Consider the following 20,210-nt stretch of genomic DNA (forward strand, 5'->3'; position numbering starts at 1 on the left):
ATATCTGGAAGTTTAGTGTTTATGTACCTTTTCTATATATGCCCAACTGAATAGTTTCATGTAAAAAAAGGATGTATATTTTTTGCCTTACGGTAAAAGAAAAAAATATATATATCACCTATACATACTACATGTCTTGGAGTGTGGTTAGGGAACTTGAATTCCAGTATATATAGCATCGGTTTATCTGATTATGCTGGTCATTATCAGCCTTCTTTTACACACTCTCTGGGTCCCGTTACCTTCTTCCACCACAGTTATGACAAGATATAGGGTTGTTGTGCATTTTTTCAGACTGCTTAAGATCATAATACACCATTTTAGAAGGTAAATAATGCAAAAATGCAATTTAGAATTTAAGGGAAAACTATTATACTAAAAAAAAAAAAAATGATTTGGCCTTGGTTTCAATGTGGTAGTTCCTAAACTGCTGGCCTGCCCCACCAAGGGGGCCAAGGGAAGCATTAAGATCAGTTAAAATTTATTTCATTGCCATATTTGAATCTATCTATATGTAACCCTGTTATGAGATAAGGGGAGGGTGCCCAGACAAATTTATGACCACAAAGGTTGAGCCTATAAACTCTCTTGCTTCAATTTTTGTACACTTCTTTCTTGGCCCTGTTTGTATTCCAGTTTGCCAATACTGTTTCAGTTTCTTTAGCATGTCTCTATATTTAAAATCACACATTTTTAAATAATAAAGAGGCTTTCCAAAAATGTTTTTTTCCACAGTGGCTAGTCAAATTCAAACTATTGCCTGAAGGGAAACACCCCTTTAACAGGTTTTGATTTAATTTATCAACCCCACTCAGAAAGATCCTCTCTAAGCTGGTTACCTTTCCATCATATAATCCCCCCATAAGTCTACCATGTAAAGCAGAACAGTAACATTCTCTATTCAGTTGAGGATTGCTAGCAGTCTAATCACGTGAGTAGCTGTTTTAGGACTCTAACACATGGGTGTTTAGTCCCACCGCAGTGGAACTCAGGGCTAACTGTTGTGTGTAAGAGCCCTAAAGAACAGACAAACTGTAGCAGCTGGTCCCCACTGACATGGATGTAGCAGGCTTCTCAACTCACATTTCTTAGAATGGAGAATCGATGTGTGCACATCTGCCAATATCGATTGCTTATTCTGTTTCCTCTTGTACCACTCCTTCTGTGTAGCACAAATCTCCATTAACTGGAGAGAAATTTCTTGTAAGATCAGCACAATGTGGAAGAATTGCTATTAGAAGTGAACACAATAAGCTATGAACTTGCTGTCAGCAGGGATTTCCTGAATGCAGCAAGAACATAGCTGCTGTGGATACATTAGTACCAGGAGATGGACACAATTGTTTCCATAAGTATTTAAAAGAAAATTCATCTTATAGTGTGAACAATATAGTAACTAGTCATACCTTTCATTATTATTCATTCCCTGTCCCGGCTACACACATACCAGTTTCTCCAAGTCAATCATTCTGATCAGAATTACAAATAAGTCCAAGTGAGCACCACAAATAAGCTTTTCTAATAGTGCAGTCAGTTCAAAATGAAAAACTTTTAGCCATTATTTTTTTATTTTTATTTTTTTTTAATTTCATCTCTGTGGGTCTCCCTTTACATTTTATGCTTTTTATTGTTTATAATTTAATACATGTCCTTTACGGTTATATCTTTCTACAGCACAGATGTCTGGAGTGCAACATTTTGTTTTAGTACCAAATTAACAGTAGGGAACATATCGGTTAACATTAGAATTTTGGGACAGGACTATCATAAATGGGACAAAATGCGATTGAAATGGGATTTTTAAAATATTTACTTTTTAACGGTGAAAAAACACTGCTTGACTGCTATTGGAACACACCAGGTTTTAAGTAGCGAGATATTTGTTTTACATTTTTCTAACTGAATTTGCTAAATCTCAAAAAATGTAAGCTTAAAAAATGAGAATACACAAAAGTTGTTTCACCATGACTTTTCCAGGAAAAAATCTATACTTTTTGCTGCAACTTTCTCGAATCGAAAATATTCAAACTTTAAGGGACATATTGTGTGAAAAACCATATTGTGCCAATGAATTGTACTCATCTGAATACAGAAGGAATGTGCTTAAAATGTAGTGTTTCGAGCTGGTTTATTGAGAAATTTCCCCAAAAACCATATTAGCCCCCACAATCTGTTGCACTTCCTGCTGCTTCCTTTCCTCAACTGTGCAGGGGGGGCTGGCAGCACACTGCTTTATAGGACAGTAGTGATGTGCGGGCCGGCCCAATACCCGTGGGTCGGGCGGGTTCAAGTCAACCTCACCACATCAACGGCGGGTTGTGGGCGGGTTCGGTTGAGTGCTTCCGCTTACCCTCCCCACCCGCAGCCTTACACTGCCGGCTTCCTCTTTCGGCTCTCTAATTTATAGGCGCACGCCCGGCACGCCCCATCCCCTTTTTGGCAGGTCTATAACTAGAGGGAAGAAGCCGGGTAGGGTTCGGTTTGGGAGCGGGCTGGTTAGAGTTGGGTCGAGTATTTCTCAACCCGCACATTACTATAGGACAGGAACCAATCAGCAGCTAGGCTGGTCTGCCTTTGCTTGTGTGACTGCAGGGCTGTAATTGACTATCCTCTTCCTACTGTGCTTTTACAAGGGAACGTTAAGACATGCCCAACCCTGACAGGGGCCATAGCACAATTTTAAAGATAATTTTTAGCCCAGAGTGAACCAGCACCATATATTATTCATAAGTGTCTACAAAATTAATGATTTTTCATTTATCCTTTATGTCTCCTTTAAATGTTATATAAAAAAAAAGTATTAGAACATTATATAACTGCATAGCTAAAAACCTCTGTTTAGCAGTAACAACTTAAACAGCAGTAATATGAATCACCAGTGTCGGACTGAGATGGCAGGGCCCACCAGAAAACCCTGAACAATGGGCCCACTCTTAAAACTTTAATTCTTCCTCTACTCCCTCAAACTCTTTGTTATCCTAGTCTGTTTTCTCTACATATTATACTCTATACTCTAGAGCTACTTAGTAGCAGCTAGTTGCCATGGCTACTAAACGCCAGAAAATACCCTGCCATAGACAATACTGAGAATTGCCTCTGCCAAAACACATGTATTAGCTGCTACTAGTAGCTCAGTGTGTCTTCACCCTAAATAGATAAAAGCAAGAGGGGCCACTGACACCTGGGCTCACTGGGAGTTTTCCTGATATCCTGGTGGGCCAGTCTGACACTGAAAAACAACACAATAAGATGAAAATTATACCTATTTGATGAGGGGACCTAAATGAAGTCACCATGCCTCAATAGTTAGATGGCAGCACATTGCCATCTAAAGCAGAAAAGAAAAAAAGAAAATAATAATACTCAAGGATGTTGCCAGAATGACTGCAAGAAGTGAGGAAAACTAAAGGAGGAAAACAGTAGTCTTTTAGGTATACAGCTACTTTTTTATTAATCATATTAAAAAGTACAACACGTTTTACATTATACATAGGGTTGCCACCTTTTCTAGAAAACAAAATACTGTGCTTCCTATCTTTTTACCGGTTTCCTGTTAGTAAAATTGTAAATCAGTTTATACTGGAGGGCACCCCTGCTTCTGATCAAGCTTAAAGGAGTGGTTCACCGTTAAGTTAACTTTTAGTATGTTATGGAATGGCCAAGTCTAAGAAATTGGTCTTCATTATTTATATAGTTTTTGATCTATTTGCCTTATTCTTCTAACTCTTAGAAGTTTTCAAATGGGGGTCACTGACCTCAGCAGCCAGACAAAAAAACTATTCATGGTGAGGCTACAGTTTTATTGTTATTGTAACTTATTATAACTTTTCTATTCAGTCCTTTCCCTATTCATTTACCATCCTCTCATACAAATAAAAAATGAAGACCATTTGAAAATTGTCTCAGAATATTACTCTTAACATCATACTAAAAGTTAACTCAAAGCCCTTTAACTCAACAAAACCACTACCCTTAGCAGACTTGCTAAACATAGTTACATACTTGGGTTAAAAAGACCAATGTCCATCAAGTTCAACTCCCTTAAATGAACCCCAATGCACATATATACATATATATCTTCATTTTATCATTAACCTTCTGTGCAGTACTGTATCAAATGCTTTAGCAATGTCCAAGTAGATCACATTCTTTGTCATCCTAGAGTCAAGGTTCCTGCACATCACCTCAGAAAATTAGCTTAGCAAGATCTGTTATGCATAAAACTATGAATAACAGAATTTCATTATTGACAAAACATGAAAAAGAAGGGGGGAAAAAGTGGGGGAGAGACAAGTGCTTACTCTTATTCAGCATAGGCCTAATTTTTTCTTTTACTCCAAAACAAACAAAACTAAAAATAAAGTAAAAAGTTCTAACCCTATCAGTAATAAAACTCTAGATGCCCTTCATATACAAAACAGCAAAGGAACTAGTACCACATCTGTTTCTTTAAGCAGGGCATCAACCTGACAACTATCTGAAAGGTTTTCCAGTCAATCAGTTTCAAGTCATTTTGATTTGCAGCCAATAACAGATCTCTGTTGCTATTATTTGGAATCCCAAATGTATGGCAGCTTTTTAAGAGAATACTGTCATGGGCAACATGTTTTCTTTCCAAAACCCATCAGTTAATAGAGCTTCTTCAGCAGAATCCTGCATTGAAATCCAGTTTTCAAAAACACAGATTTTTTAAATTTCATTTTAAAATTTCACATGGGGCTAGCCATATTCTTCATTTCCTAGGGTGCCACAGCCATGTGACCTGTGCTCTGATAAACTTCAGTCACATTTTACTTTACCCCCTCCAGCAGCTGATCAGCAGAACAATGGAAAGGTAGCAAGATAGCAGCTCCCAGTAAATATCAGAATAGCACTCAATAGTAAGAAATCCAAGTCCGGCTTGGGACTCCTCCAGTTGTAGGAGTAGGAGAAACAATAGGTTACCTGAAAGCAGTTCTAATGTGTAGCACTGGCACTTTCTGAAAGCTCCGACTCAATACACTGACATGGCTGCCTACACACCAATATTACAACTAAAAAAAATACATTTGTTTGTTCAAAAATAAAATTTTTAAATGGTAGAGTGAATTATTTGCAGTGTGTAATTTAGAAATAAAAAGTACCCCAGAAAAATCATGATAGTATCCCTTTAGGAATACTATAAAGGTTTTTTCTTCTAATTAAACACTAACAGGAGTGGTTAGTAATCCAGCACCGCCTCAGGGGTCCTAGCAGCCTGAAGTGGCCAAGTTGATGCTGTCTCCCTCACTTCCCCCCACATTAAGATTTTTAATGTCAGGGGAAAAGGCTGCATTGCTAGTTCAGAGAGTGCAATAGAGCCTCTACACTAGAAGAGACGAAATTCTAAAATAAAAATCGGAATTTCAGCTCTTAAAGGAGACATATTGGATAAATGGGAAAAACCCTAATTTTGTAGGCAATTATGAATAATATACGGCGGTGGTTTCACTTTGTGCTAAAAATGAATCCTCTCTGTAAAAATGGCCCCTTTATTGGAGCTCCCTATAGATCGTATCACTTCTCCGTCCAGTGTGAAATGAAGAGTGGGTGTGTCCTAACGGTCCCTGCCAGAAGCACAGTAGGAGGGGGATAGCCAATCACAGCCCTGCACTCACACAAGCAAAGACAGGCTTCAGTTCCCTATCAGGTCAGCCTAGCTGCTGATTGGTTCCTATCCTACAGTTCAGTGTATGGAGGGCCGCCGGCTCCCCAGCTCATCCAGAGAATTCAGCCAGCAGGAAGTGGAACAGATGGGCGGGGCTAGTGGGGTTTTTGTGGAATTTCTCAATAAATCAGTCAGAAACACAACTTTTTAAAGCACAATCCTTCTATATCTAGAGGAGTATAATTCATTGGTACATTCATCATTTTTATAGGATATGTCTCCTTTGAAGTTACCAGAAGTGTCTTTTTGCTGCCCCTGGTAACTTGCTGGGTGCTGCCGCCTGAGGTGATTGTCCCAACCTGCCTCATGGCAGCAGCACCCCTTTAGCAATTTTATTTTTTGAATTCTCATAAATAAATACCTGCAATAAAATCTTCATAGGTAAAATTACAGCCTCATGTTGACTAGAATTATTATAATTATTATAATAAAATGATTAAAATACATTGGCCAAGCATTTAAGGCACAAGCAAAAACATCCTAACTTATAAATTCAATTCCTCCAAATGACCCATACATACAGATACCTATAATTGTAGATCTCAAGATAACAATAACCTGGGATATTATGCTTGTTCAAGAAATCATCCAAGCTACTCTTAATGGCATTATTAGAGTCTCCTCTCACAACATTGCTCAGCAGGGCATTCCGCAAACTCACTGCCCCCATCGTGAAGAATGACCTGTACTGCTTAAACTGAAAGTTCTGTTCCTTTAATCCAAAGCACTAGCCTCTTGTTCTTTGATTCTTTCTAAGTGAAAAATATTCCCTGCAATTTGTCCATAATGCCCTCTAATGTACTTGTAAAAAGTAATCATGTCCCCTCACAAGTGCCTTTTCTCTACAGAAAACAACCCCAACTTTAATAATAATCCCTCACTGGAACCCAACACAACATTAAACCTCATTTGCCAATTTGCTGCCTGGTTTTCCAGTTTAGAAGATATTTGTTGTTGCACGCCTATATTATATCAGACATGGTGTGAGATGCTCAATGCAGGGGTTACCTGTAAGACACCCAAGGTAATACAGAAATAAAATGAAAGCAGGACACTCAAATGCTTAAAAATTAATTTATATTTATTTTATTAACCCATGCAAATAAAGATACCTTAATTTTTAAGTATTTGAGTGCCCTTGCTTTTACTTTTTCAGTTTTCCAATTAAGTCAAATCACTCCTGCACGAAACGTATAGTGTTGTACAATTCCGTATCATCAGAAAAAGTAGAGATGGTACTTACAATGCCTACCGGGTCATAAAGAAACTAATTATAACGCAAAGGTCCAAGGACTCTACTACAGTGCTCCAATTAATTACACAAGTATCTGATATTATCAATCAACAAGCAGGATTTCTCTAAATCAGTGCTGTCCAATTTTTTCCAAGGGCTGGAATTTTTCTAACCTACATGCTGGAGGGTTGATAATGAAAGTCCACTCACTTCAAACCACACCCGTGAACTTTTAAGATCATACCCACATTAATGGTGATAGCGCAGCAAAAACCCAAATGGTTGGTGCTTAATGTATGGATATCATCCATCGTTCATATGTAAAAGAAGTTTATTATGTCATATTAAGACATACCCATAACTCCATATGCCTCCTCCTCCCATGTGGATAGAACAACTAGCCCCAGCACATAATTACACACCTTAGGGGCCATATAATGGCTATTTCCAAATGTTAACAAACTCCCAGAACAAACCCCTGCCAGGTTCACCTCCCACAGGCAGTCTAGTGCAGGCAGAATATGGCACACACAGGCAGCATAGGGCAGGCAGAGTATGGCACACACAGGCAGCATAGGGCAGGCAGAGTATGGCACACACAGGGAGCCTAGTGCAGGAGGCAAAATATGGCACACACAGGAAGCATAGGGCAGGCAGAGTATGGCACACACAGGGAACCTAGTGCAGGCAAAATATGGCACAAACGGGGAGCATAGGGCAGTACAGTGGTTTGCAGCCTGAATCTGAGGTGTGAACATTGCAGGAGGGCCAGTTAATCTCAGTACTGATACCATTTAAACCCTACACAAAGGTAAGCAGCCAGACAGGTGGAGGGGCCACACTGCGGGAGGGTCGCAGGCAGTCAGTTGGACATCACTGCCCTAAATTATACAATACTTATATATATATATATACAGGTATGGGATCCCTTATCCGGAAACCCATTATCCAGAAAGCTCCGAATTACGGAAAGCCCGTCTCCCATAGACTCCATTTTAATAAAATAATATAGAATTTTAAAACTGATTTCCTTTTTCTCTGTAATAATAAAACAGTACCTTGTAACTGATCCCAACTAAGATATAAATAATCCTTATTGGATGCAAAACAATCCTATGGGGTTTAATAAATGTTTTATTGATTTTTTAGTAGACTTAAGGTATGGAGATCCAAATTACGGAAAGATCCCTTATCCGGAATACCCTTGGTCCCGAGCATTCTGGATAATGGGTCCTATACCTGTATATAATCGTAATGTGTTATTTTGCAATTGCTTTAAAGGGCTTATGAAGCTTTATTGCATCTAGCAGGAATGTGTTACTATGCCTTTAACAAGTCACCTACACTGCTTCCTTTAAAAATAGCATTTTCATAAAAATACACTCTGCAAGTGGTATGTGCACTTGGATAATCCCAAATAGAAAAATTGCTATTTTAAGTGCTAAGTTCACCTCCTGGATCATACAAGACACTGTGGTCACATAGAAACCAATAGCACATATACATGCTAGGGTAAATCAGCCAATGAATGGACAAAGCTCTGTCTTTTAGTCCCACGCTGCATTATTTCCTGTCAGGTGATCTCTGAGGGCTCTGGTACACGGGGAGATTAGTTGCCCGCGACAAATCTCCCTTGTTGTGGGCGATTAATCTCCCCAAAATGCCATCCCACTGGCGAAAATGTAAATCGCCGGTGGAATGGCATATAGGGTGCCGCGATTTCGGGGAAATTGCGGCGCCGCGTTTGCCATCCCACTGGCGATTTACATTCAAGCCGGTGGGATGGCATTTCGGGGAGATTAATCGCCCACAACAAGGGAGATTTGTCGCGGGTGACTAATCTCCCTGTGTGCCAGAGCCCTGAAGAAAGATACTTTAATCAGTCACTAATTAGGATGTAAATTATATTTTGGTTAACTATTAATTCCGGCAGTATAGATAATGCTAACAATGCCGTTTCTGTGACATTACCCAGAGGCAGGGAACATCCAGAAACAACTGTTTTTGATTGTTGCTACCTAAAGCAGTGATCAAAAAGCCTGACACCTGTTGTGGGCCACTACCCAGACCAAGGCTAGTAAAGAGTTAATCTCAAGCTGCAGGCATACCTTCAGTTCTCTCAATAGTGCCCTTAAGTCTCCCCATATTTCTCCCGTTCAGATGATCAGAAGCCTCATAGGAAAAAAAACAAAACGCTGAGCTTTGTAAAGAAAGTTCCCATAATTCCTCTCTCCTGCACCAAGACCAAGACCGGTGTACATGCTCAGTTTGTAAGACTATGAGTCAGCTTCCTGCCGATTGGCTCAGATCCACATTCCTAAGGGGGGGGGAGCCCTTAGCATTCTTGAGGGAGGGTGGAGGAGGAGAGGGGAGGACTCCCCTCTTTTGAAAAGAGAACTCAGTGCAGTGTTTCTGAGAATGCTTATGTGCTGTATTTACATAGACCTTTCTGATAAAGCTTACTTTGTTTTTACCTTTCCTTCTCCTTTAAGGATTAATCTCTAGAGTGATTATATAGCTAAAACTGGCAATAAATGCCCAGATTTAGACAGATTGGCTAATTTTCAAAATTCCAAAGTGGGAGAACTGAAGTCTTGACTTGAGAAGAGCAGACTATTGCTCTATTGTTTTAGCAAAGCCAAAATGACTGTAATAGAACAGTAGCTGGTGTTTGATCCCAAATAAGATATAATTAATCCTTCTTGCAGGAAAAACAATTCTATTGTGTTTAATCACTGTTCAAATTATTTTTTCAGTAGACTTAAGGTATGCCAATCCAAATTACAGAAAGATCCCAACTCCGGAAAACCCTAGGTCCCGAGCATTATTGATAACAGGTCCCATATCTGTATACAGATCAACTGAATATGAATATAAGTCAAGCAATGTAGCAAACACCAATAATAGTACCTTAAGAGTCTTGTAGTATATAGCCCTATTGATTTCTAGAGGGCACAAATTCTGTTCCTTTGCAGAGCGAGCCCAGTTCACATATCGCAACCAGTTGCCCTTGTGAGGATCAGTAGCATCGATACACATCCATCCAAGGTTTGGGTAGTATACCTAAAAGACAAACAGATACATTTTGATATTTTAAAAAAACCCACAAAATAAAAGCAAAACCATTAGTTATTATTAACAAATGGTTTTACTTTTATTTCACGTATTTTTGGGAATAAGCTTTGAAGTGATGGATTTGGTGGCAGCAGGAGCTTCCAGGTGATAATTTTAAAGTGGGTGGGAGTGGTTCACCTTCACACAGTAATGGTCACTGTTTACCACATACTAAAAACATTAATAAATGTGCTCATACTTAAAATTTCTGAAGTTAGAGTGTTAGTGCATTTAATTTATTGATCTCTGGGCAGAGCATCTTATCCAGCTCACCACATTGGTTGATACTGACATCACCACCAATTGTTGCCCTTACTACACTACTATTGGACAGCAACTCTTAATTCTGCTTGATACTTGTTTGTGCGACACAGTAGTCTGTTCAGAAATGTGTAGTTTAACTCTATAATCTCAACTGTCTGTGCTTGACAGTAATGAGTGCTTTAGCATTGTGGACTTTATTAAAGACATGGAAGTAGTTTGAAACAGAGCTAACGTACACATATGCATATATATGAATGCGGAATGCTTGTGCATGCACAGAACAATAAAATGCAGTTGTGTGAAGGTGAGCCACCACTTTTGCAGACCAGCAAAATTAGTAGTGTAATAACGGTTGTGTGATTTTCAGTTTCAGCCAGCATAAAATGTTTATAATAAACCTTTTAACTGAACACAATTATTGTTTTCTGAATAAAATAAACCATCTTCAAGCAATTCTTTAAAAAGTGCTATGAGCTGTAAATAATTTGCAATTTAATTGTGAATCCAATGAACAGTATTAAAAAAAAAAAACTAATCTAATCATCATGGAGGCTTCACTACACTCAGACAAGGCAAAAAACACAAAGTAATATTAAAAAAAAAATGTACAAAGAAATCCCCAAACCAAAATTAAAAGGCAAGGTGAAGTGACAATTAAAAACGATACAAAGTAAATAGTACTAATGTAGCAAGTTAACACCTTACCTATTTCTCACATAAAAACAATGTATATAGATATATTGTATTGCGCTGTGCATTTTTAGAGTTAGAGAATCATCAAGGTGGAATATATACACATATGGCTAAATCACAAACCAAAAATGGAGCTGCATACAAAACACATTGGTGATACACTAAAGAAGGGCCAAGAGGTGCAGAGGTAGTTATGCCACGGGTATCAAGAATAACATGAATAGTACGAGTCGGGGACAAGCACATTCTTAACAAAAAAAATCAATGCCCCGGGTGCAGGTTAAAAGCAAATGTCGAGAGACAGAGTACCACACTCATGGGGGGAAAAACATTTATTAAAGAAAATCTGACGTTTCTAGCACTAACGGTTATCTTCCTCAGGGACAAACCAAAAGATTGTGCGCTCACAAACCCTTAGGGTGAAGACACACAGAGCTACTAGTAGCAGCTACATATTACGGCTACTAAAAAAGACAATGCTGATCATTTACATATAATTGTCTCTACATGTGTTTTAGCAGAGGCAATTCTTAGTATTGTCCATGTCAGGGTATTTTCTGATGTTTTGTAGCTGTGACAAGTAGCTGCTACAAGTAGCTCCATGTGTCTTCATCCTAAAATATACCCACAAAAATGGTGCCAAAAAGGGCTACAGTAATCATGGAAACCAAAGTAAACAAACAAAGAATGTCAGTTATCATGAAGATATAGTGTTTGGAATAATAATATGAGCATTAAGCAAGTTTAGTAACCTTAAAAAGTACTGCAGCATGTTGTGTCTAAATCTGGGAAGATAATTAAAAGCAACAGTAGCAATCAATGCCAACTGGAAACAAATGAGTTGAAACAATGAATATATATATTTATTTAACTAGGCAAAAAATAAGCAGAGTAAATATATATATTTATTTAACTAGGGAAAAAATAAACAGAGTAAAAATTAAAACCCACAGTGGTAGGTAAAAGACAGCATGGCACAAGAAAACAAGTCAGGAAGCAGAGCAGCGCATGGCCACTGTATGCCATAACAAAGCAAGGAGCGCGTCATCATGCAGAGCAAGAAGCGCCTATTGGAGTGAGCCGGACCAGTCATGTGCATTAAAGGGCAAGGTAAAGCTCATACAGACACGCACTAAATGTCAGTAGACATATTTGAAAAACAGATTCCAACAGCTGGTAATTACAAAATACACCTCTTTCTACTCCAAGTCACCAAACAGAAAATCTAGCAGTTTTTCAGAAATTAACTCAAAACCTTCACTTTACGGTAAAATAATATCTAATATACATAATAATAATTAACAATAAAATAATAAATATGAATTGCAGGAGTATTCTGAACAATATGCTAGGATTACTTGATTATTTGACCCACATAGAACAGCAAACATTAATATTGCATATGTAAAAATGTCTTGTGTAATGTATGTGTAATAACAATAAAAAAATATTTTGTGTGTAATAACTGTAAATTAACCCCAGAAACCATATATTTTTGGAATCTCCAGTTAGAGAAGGATTCGGTCAAGATTCTGCCTTTTTCAGCAGGATCAGGCCAAATCCATGCTTTTGGCCGAACCAAATCCGAATCCTTAAAATCATGTGACTTTTTGTTACATGGAAGTTGAAAACTTTTAACCATGTGGTTGCCTTTGGTCCTTCCATATTCTAATTTGCATATGTGGCTATCCAAGCTGAAACTAATAAAGCCCAAAAAGCCCCCCCCCCCCATATGAGTTATATGAGAGGGAAGTTTCCATAGAAGTCTGGTTAACAAATGTGTATATTGACAGATGTATTGGGAGAGTTTAGAAGCAGGACGGGCAAATAAGAAAAGAGCTGCCAATCAGTGGGAAGTGCCAGAACACAAGGGACTTTATGGAAAGTGTAATACATACAGAATGAATACAGAGGGGCCAGTGTTCTCTCTAATTTCTTCTTAGACTCTTTTGTGCGTACATTTTAAAACCATGTGCGCACTTTAAAAAACAATTTTTTGTGCATACCACAATCTATTGTGTGCTTGTGCACAAGTGCAAAGCTTTAGAGGGATCATTGAGAGAGGATCAGACTGGGATTTGGTGTATTCCCTTGATGCAGCAGCCACCTATAGGCATGCCCCCGCCCAACATGCTGCACAAGACAATGCACACTCACACACACATGCAAGCCAACTCACACTCAGTCTCTCTCACTGACACAGAGCCAAATTCTAACACGGTAGCAAACAGGGTGCAGTTAGCTAACCTGTAAGGCAGCTACACCACCCATTAGCAAAATCATACGTCCCAACATTTGAAAAATAGAAAGAGGGACAAAAAGATCTGCTGCATGCAGCACTGCAAATTGTTTTTGGCCATGTCCACTTTGGCCCCTAAATACCACACTGATTTTACCAAAACATACCCCAGACTTGACAGTAGAATTAATACAGAAAATGGAAAATGAGCATAGTAACCCAACATGAGCCAGTACAATCAGTAAATAAAATAGATCATGGGTATATTAACCCTAGACATGCCAGTAGAAATATTTCAGAAAATGGAAAATCGGCATATTAACCACAGACCTGCCAGTATAATTGTATAAAAAATGTCTAATCAAGATACTAGGCCTGCGGGCCATCAGTAGAGGACCATATTAATAGGCAAAGTGGTCCTCGCTCAATGCAATTTACAAACCTGCCAATAGACATTTGGCTGATTTTTAGCCAGATATATGCTGGGGAGTCAATTGGGGAGAGTCCATACATTGGCAGATAAGCTGCCAATTTGGACTGACGTGCCAAATTGGCAGTTTAAATATGCCCATGTATTGCCAGTCTTAGAGGCACATTTACTAATCCACGAACAGTCCAAGCGTTCGATCGGCGACTTTTTCGTACCTGCGTGACTTTTTTGTACTGTTCAAAACGTTTTCGTACTTTGTGACAAAATTTGTGCGACAAAATCGTATTGTCGCGCCGAATACAAAAGTTTCGGATTCATTCAAGCTTCGGTATTGTGACTTTCCTTGGGCCAGGTTAGAGCTGCACAGTGCCATTGATGGCATATGCGATGATCGATTGATTGATCCTAGCCCGACTCCTTCCTATACAGAAGGAAGGCTAGGATTGATCAATCAATCGTCGCATAGTGGATTCTGCCCTGCATTGCCGTATCGCCCTATTTCAAATGACCGGAAGCCAAGTTTTAGCAGGTATTTTCTAATAAAACATTCAAAATAATAAATGGTGTGCAGGATAGGGCAATTATTGGGGCAGGGTAGAATAGATCTTTTACTTAAAAATTTTTAGTGTTACTTTTCCTTTAATAGGTGGAGAAATGCTTAATGCCCTTCCTAAATATGAATGGAAGCCTACTGGCACGTATCAATGACATATGACACAGAGACGGTATCAAGCACTATCAGATTTCATGTGTGCCACAGAGTCTCTTTAAAAGCAACAGTTACCAGGAAAAACCTTCCTGTTGCTCCCAAATACCCCATACTCTGGTAAACAGGTGGCAAACATGTAGTTTATGAGAGTGTTCAAGTAAGTTTAACAAGAGTAATATTGTAACCATACGCAGTTGCAGAACTGCTGGATGCTAGCGCATGCTGATTCTGAACTGGAGTAACCTGCAATGAATGGTTAGGTAGTAGTAAAGAGAGTGTCTTATGAAGAGTACCTTTCTGTTAAAGTACAATCTTGGAATCTGTTAATACAACAGATGAGGTCAATAAAACTAAAATCTAGCAACAGGTTTAGTCCTCAAAAGACAAAACAGCACTCAGAATTTTAAGCCAGCGAGCTAATAACTAAATCAATGTATTAACTCAATTCAGTACAGGTATAGAACCTGTTATCCAGAATGCTCAGGATAAGGGATCTTCATATCTTAAGCCTGCTAAAAAATAATTTAAACATTAAATAAACCTAATAGGATTGTTTTGCCACCAATAAGGATTAATTATATCTTAGTTGGGATCAAGTACTAGGTATTGTTTAATTATTACAAAGAAAAAGGAAATATTTTTGAAAAATGTGAAATTTCCTTAAAGGAACAGTAACACCAAAAAATGAAAGTGTATAAAAATAACTAAAATATAATGTGCTGCTGCCCTGCACTGGTAAAAGTTGTGTGTTTACTTCAGAAAGTCTACTATAATTTATATAAATAAGCTGCTATGTAGCCATGGAGGCAGCCATTCAAAGGAGAAAAGGCACAGACACATAGCAGATAACAGATAAAACACTATTGTATTCTACAGAACTTATCTGTTATCTGCTATGTAACCTGTGCCTTTTCTCCTTTTTTCCAGCTTGAATGGCTGCCCTCAGGGCTACACAGCAGCTTTTTATATAAATTATAGTAGTGTTACTGTAGCAAACACACCAGTTTTACCAGTGCAGGGCAACAGTACATAATATTTTTATTACTTTAAAGCTCTTTCATTTTTTAGTGTTACTGTTCCTTTAAAATGAAGTATATGGGAGATGGGCTTTCCGTAATTCAGAACTTTCTGGATAACAGGTTTTCGGATAATGGGTCCTATACCTGTAATAATGAACAAAAAAACACAAATTATGCATATGTTAAGAGGCTGGATCTGTTACACCTACACCCCCTGTGGCCCAGAATAATAAAGTGTGTTGCAGTTAGCAAACCAGGGCAGTGGGTATATTTTAGTCACATTTTATTCCTAAAATGCTGATTGGTTGAAGAACTCAGCCTGTGATTTAATAAATGGCTAAGTGCTTTTGAATCGCAAGTTAGTTGTCTGTTCTATATCTACTGTTGATGTAAGCAGAAGGAACACAAAAGTCTGCCAGAACATGAACAGCTATTGAGGTCAATCCCTTCTAGCCAGCTATAAGACTTTTCATTATGTTTGAAAATACACAATTAGAAAAAAGGCAATTATTGGTGGCAGGTTACTGTAAAAAGTAATATTGTTCTGACCCATTTTGTTCAGACTAGTTTTAAGACTTCTGTGGTCTAGTTAGGCTTCCTCCTTAGCACATTACAAGGTTACAGGCATATGAAAATATTGTTTCATCATTCACATCACTATAGTTACAAGAGTCCAGAAGTGATACTAAGGGGAAGATTTAACAAAATTTGAGATTACGTTTCTACAGAACTGTTTAAAGATTTCAAGCTACATTTAACTTTTCTCCCTTTTTTATCCGTCAAGCTTTTCAGTCTTGTTGGAAAATGGATGAAACATTGTGATTTGCATTTGTGAATGAGTGACTTTCATGACAAAACATATTAACTGTCCAAGTTTTCCTAAATATGCTAGTGCTCCAGAATAAAAAAAACACAAGTACTGTCAAAGGTTTTTTTTTCCAAAATAGGAACAGACAGATGAAGTGCACATTTATGTTGTGGGAATGAGCAGATAGCAAAAATCTGGATATTTATGAGCTACAATAAATTATGGCCTAGCCAGAAAGCACCTGAAAGCAATGGTTCCCAAGTGATGTGGTTTCACTTGACGATAGCTTTCACAGTTGAATCTTTCATGTAAATTACAGCTTTAAACATCTTTTTACTTCTCTGCGTAACTGCTGATATGCTGGTTAGACTCACTGCAATAGGCTGCACCTTTTTTAGTGCAGCATACAACCCCCAACACACATGAATTGACCAATCTCAAGAGCTGGCCTGTGGCCAACTATAGAGACTGGGGCTTACATACTAAACCTTAATTAAATTTCTACATGCAGTAGCCAATCATAGGCTCTGTGTTACTATACTAAGTCATTATGCCCCACTAATAGCCCAAGTAACAAATTAGTGTAAAAATAGAAGCACTGCCTGCAGCTTTCCTCAGAGAAGGTGTCAGCTGAAATTCAGGTATCTGGGTTTTTGAGACTTTCTTGCAGCACCACAAGAAAGTTTCTGGCCCTAGTCTCAGTCCAAGTAATGCCGTCGCCTGCAAAATATGTTGCACTCAAAAAGAACAAAAAGGTTGCTTTTATTTGAACACTCATTTCTTTCTAATGGGGACTGCAATTAAAAAAACCACAACACACATAATAGAACTTTAAATAGGCTCACCTCCACCAAAGAGAACACCCACTGCACACCACTTCACCAAAAAGTATCATGGAAAAATACACAAAGTGATTAGAGACACCTAGTGGAAACAAACAACAAACGAATATTAAGATCACATTAAAAGCACACTAGTATAAAGCCATAAACACACACACACACACTGTAACGCAGAGAGGCCCTTAGTAAACGCTGTATTAAGTGTTTCAATACAATAGGTACTACCTGCAAAAGTACGTATGGCCTATTTCAAACCAGATCTGGGACAGAATTAATGTCCATAAACCAGAAAATAGGCAGATAATGTGTATATTCTAGAAAGTTTTATGCCAGAAAATTGTCAAGCTTTCTGCTTTTTGCAAACATACTGATTTCTATGGCCTTCCTGAATCGGTTATTTGTTTTTCCCAACAAATTCACTGCAACAAGAAACTATTCTCATACTGAAAAAATCACCTCAGCACACATTATTTTTTGACGTGCTAAGTACATTACCTGTATTATCTATTTTATAATGGGGGTGTTATAATACTTAATACTTTAAAATGTATCTGTATTCTGTTTATTCAGAGAAGTGGGAAATTCCATCTAAGGTCCAGTAAAAGTAAAATATATTAGCAGTTAAATACTGAGACGTTGCATGGGCAAATATAGCTCAGTGGAAAGTGTGATACTGTTTTCCAGCAGTGATGCAGTACTTGAACTGTGGCAGAGACTTGTTACATTTCTATCTGTGTAGTAAAACCTCAATTGCTATGTCTACTAAAGAGTGGAATGATCATTGTTCACTTAATATGTCAAGATAATACATCTCTGCATTATAGTATTGGGGAGATGTAATATGCAGCCTTATACAAAAATGGTGCATTGCTAACAAGAATGGAGCAAGAGAATGAAAATTTTTGTGCCAATTCACTTCCCATTTCCAGTTTAAAAGTCTCCAAATAAATTAGTTAATACTTTTGTCTTTGCTTCCATAAGGTATCTGTTTAATTTCTGAATCGTACCGTTATTTTTTATGGTGGTGTGCACTGGATGTTCTCTTTAGTGAAGGTGAGCCTCTTTAATGTTTTTTTATTTGTGGATCTTGATAAATAGCACTGACTTAATAGAAATAGATTATTTCTACCTTAAATAGATACTTTTAGAACATTTGCCTTATAGTGTGAGAAAATACAACAAAAGCTTGATTTATAAGAATGATTTGTATGGGAGTCTCTATGTATATATTCACTGCACTTTTAGAACACAGTAGGTGTAAAGGTAAAGTTCTTCAACTACTGCTAGACTATATCAGTATGTCTAGGGGCACTAAGGGAGAAGTAAAACACAGAGGTAGCATGCAGGGGGTGCCAGCCATTAAAAAATATAACCGTAAGTAAATAGTTAGGACCACCATATGGGGTCTACAAATTTTATAATAATAATTTTGTAACTAAAACCCCCTGTTTTCTGCAAATACATGCACTTGCATAGATACAACCCCCCTTTTATGTATTTATGTACTTTAGCAGAGTTACTCTGCAGGAAAAATGTAGCAACCCCACATCCTTCCCTTTAAATGGTGGCCTTATGCCTTTAAAAAATGTCTGTCTGGTCAATGGGCAGTCTTCTCCTTTACAAGCCACAAGCAGGGGAGGAAAGCCTGCAGAACCAATGCTGTGGTCTTGACAATCTCTCTCCTATAAAAGCTAATGGCATGGAGGTGGGTTAAACCCTGTGATAGGAACCAATGCCCTAGTCAGGAGACACTTACCCCAAGAAATGCTACCATACAGGGAGGTGCCAGCTCATGAAAAATATGACCAGAGGTAAATAGTTGATGGCTTAACTATTTTATGACCATCATTTTGTAACAAAAAATCAGTTTTCTGAAAATACATGCACTTGCATAGATACTAAATTACTTATGAAACAGGGGACATGGGAATGTGCATTAATCACCCCCCCCCCCCACACACACACACACTTTTATATGCCAATTGGCAGACAGAGGGGCATAAAAATGCTTTGGAGGTCCACATTCCTCCTGCGGCCACAAGTTGAATTGACTTCTGCTACATTCATTCAATATTTGGAAACCATGCAAAGAATATCAAGTGGAAGATAGATTCTTCTTTAAATAGCAGTTAATGTCAAAAGCATTAAAAATGTCCAATGATGTATACTGGAAAGTTGCTCAAGAAAGAATATTTTTTCATTAGTAAAAATGATATTTTTGCGCTCACAAACCCCTTCTATGTCCCTTTCTTCAGTTATCTACCCCATCTAAATATGCCCTAAAGCATCTCCCTTGGACTTGATCCTTACTATGGCTACAGCTTTATTCACTGGGTTACTGCAATCCATGATGCTGGCAGCTCTAGTAGAAGATGTCCTTCTTAGCTGCACCATGTAGCACACAGACTGAGAATGTGCCAATCGTTCCTTACGTTTGCTGGTATACAAGAAATGCAAGTGGTACTGTGCATGCTATATACTGTATATCAAAAGGCTGCAATAACCAAATATTCACAAACAAGCAAAACTGTTATTTGGGTCTGATTTCCTTTGCTATGTTATTAGTCATTTCCATTACTAAATCAAAGATTATTGAAATCAGCAAAAAATAGCAAATGTATTTTATGGAAAGCTAAGTCATCCATTGATACTAATACTATTTACCTTTAAAAACTGAATTTTTTGTATAAACAGTGATAATAAAAAGATAAAATATGTGTAAAAGAGATACGGTCAGTAGCCAAAACCAGACTCATAAAATGTGCATCAAGGAAAACAACATTAGTAGCACATAAAAAGGGCAATTCATTCAGCAAAACCTGTTCACAATTTAAGTTGCAGGATTTAGTGTAAAACCAAAGGCCCATCTCATCTTAAGGCAAGTCGCCCATTTAGTACCACTGCCACTCACCCATGCCCACCCTGTGCTATATACACAGACAAGCAAGGCCATCTAAACAAACTATGGAGTATAAGGTGAAAGTGAAACTTGGGGACCCAAAAAATGCACCCAACATAGCACAGTGCTAAAAACTTCAGGCCACTCATACTTTAGCCATAAATACCCCAACATTCCAGTGTAATCACAATAGAAAGTAGATAACGAGCATATTAATAAGATGTGATAGAAACATTACAGAAATGACCAATAAACACTTTATTAGCCCCAGGC

The 20,210-nt window shown here is 38.0% G+C and overlaps 1 protein-coding gene and 1 long non-coding RNA gene across 5 annotated transcripts in view; one reads left to right on the forward strand and one right to left on the reverse strand.

Moving 5' to 3' along the window:
- prdm2 (PR domain containing 2, with ZNF domain) overlaps positions 1-20,210 on the reverse strand; it is a 66,059-nt gene that overhangs the window by 24,416 nt on the left and 21,433 nt on the right. For 2 of the 3 annotated variants that reach the window (XM_031904876.1, NM_001130385.1), the window contains 1 exon segment: positions 9,831-9,983. In XM_031904876.1, coding sequence (XP_031760736.1) covers positions 9,831-9,983 — 153 coding nt within the window. 3 annotated transcript variants of the gene reach the window in all.
- The window catches only part of LOC108648190, a 40,574-nt gene that overhangs the window by 326 nt on the left and 20,038 nt on the right, over positions 1-20,210 (forward strand). For both annotated transcript variants that reach the window (XR_001924943.2, XR_001924942.2), the window contains exon 2: positions 18,020-18,091. This is a non-coding gene — a long non-coding RNA (uncharacterized LOC108648190). The remainder of the gene's footprint in view (positions 1-18,019; positions 18,092-20,210) is intronic.

Source organism: Xenopus tropicalis, chromosome 7, assembly GCF_000004195.4.
Source record: "Xenopus tropicalis strain Nigerian chromosome 7, UCB_Xtro_10.0, whole genome shotgun sequence".
NCBI lineage: Eukaryota > Metazoa > Chordata > Amphibia > Anura > Pipidae > Xenopus > Xenopus tropicalis.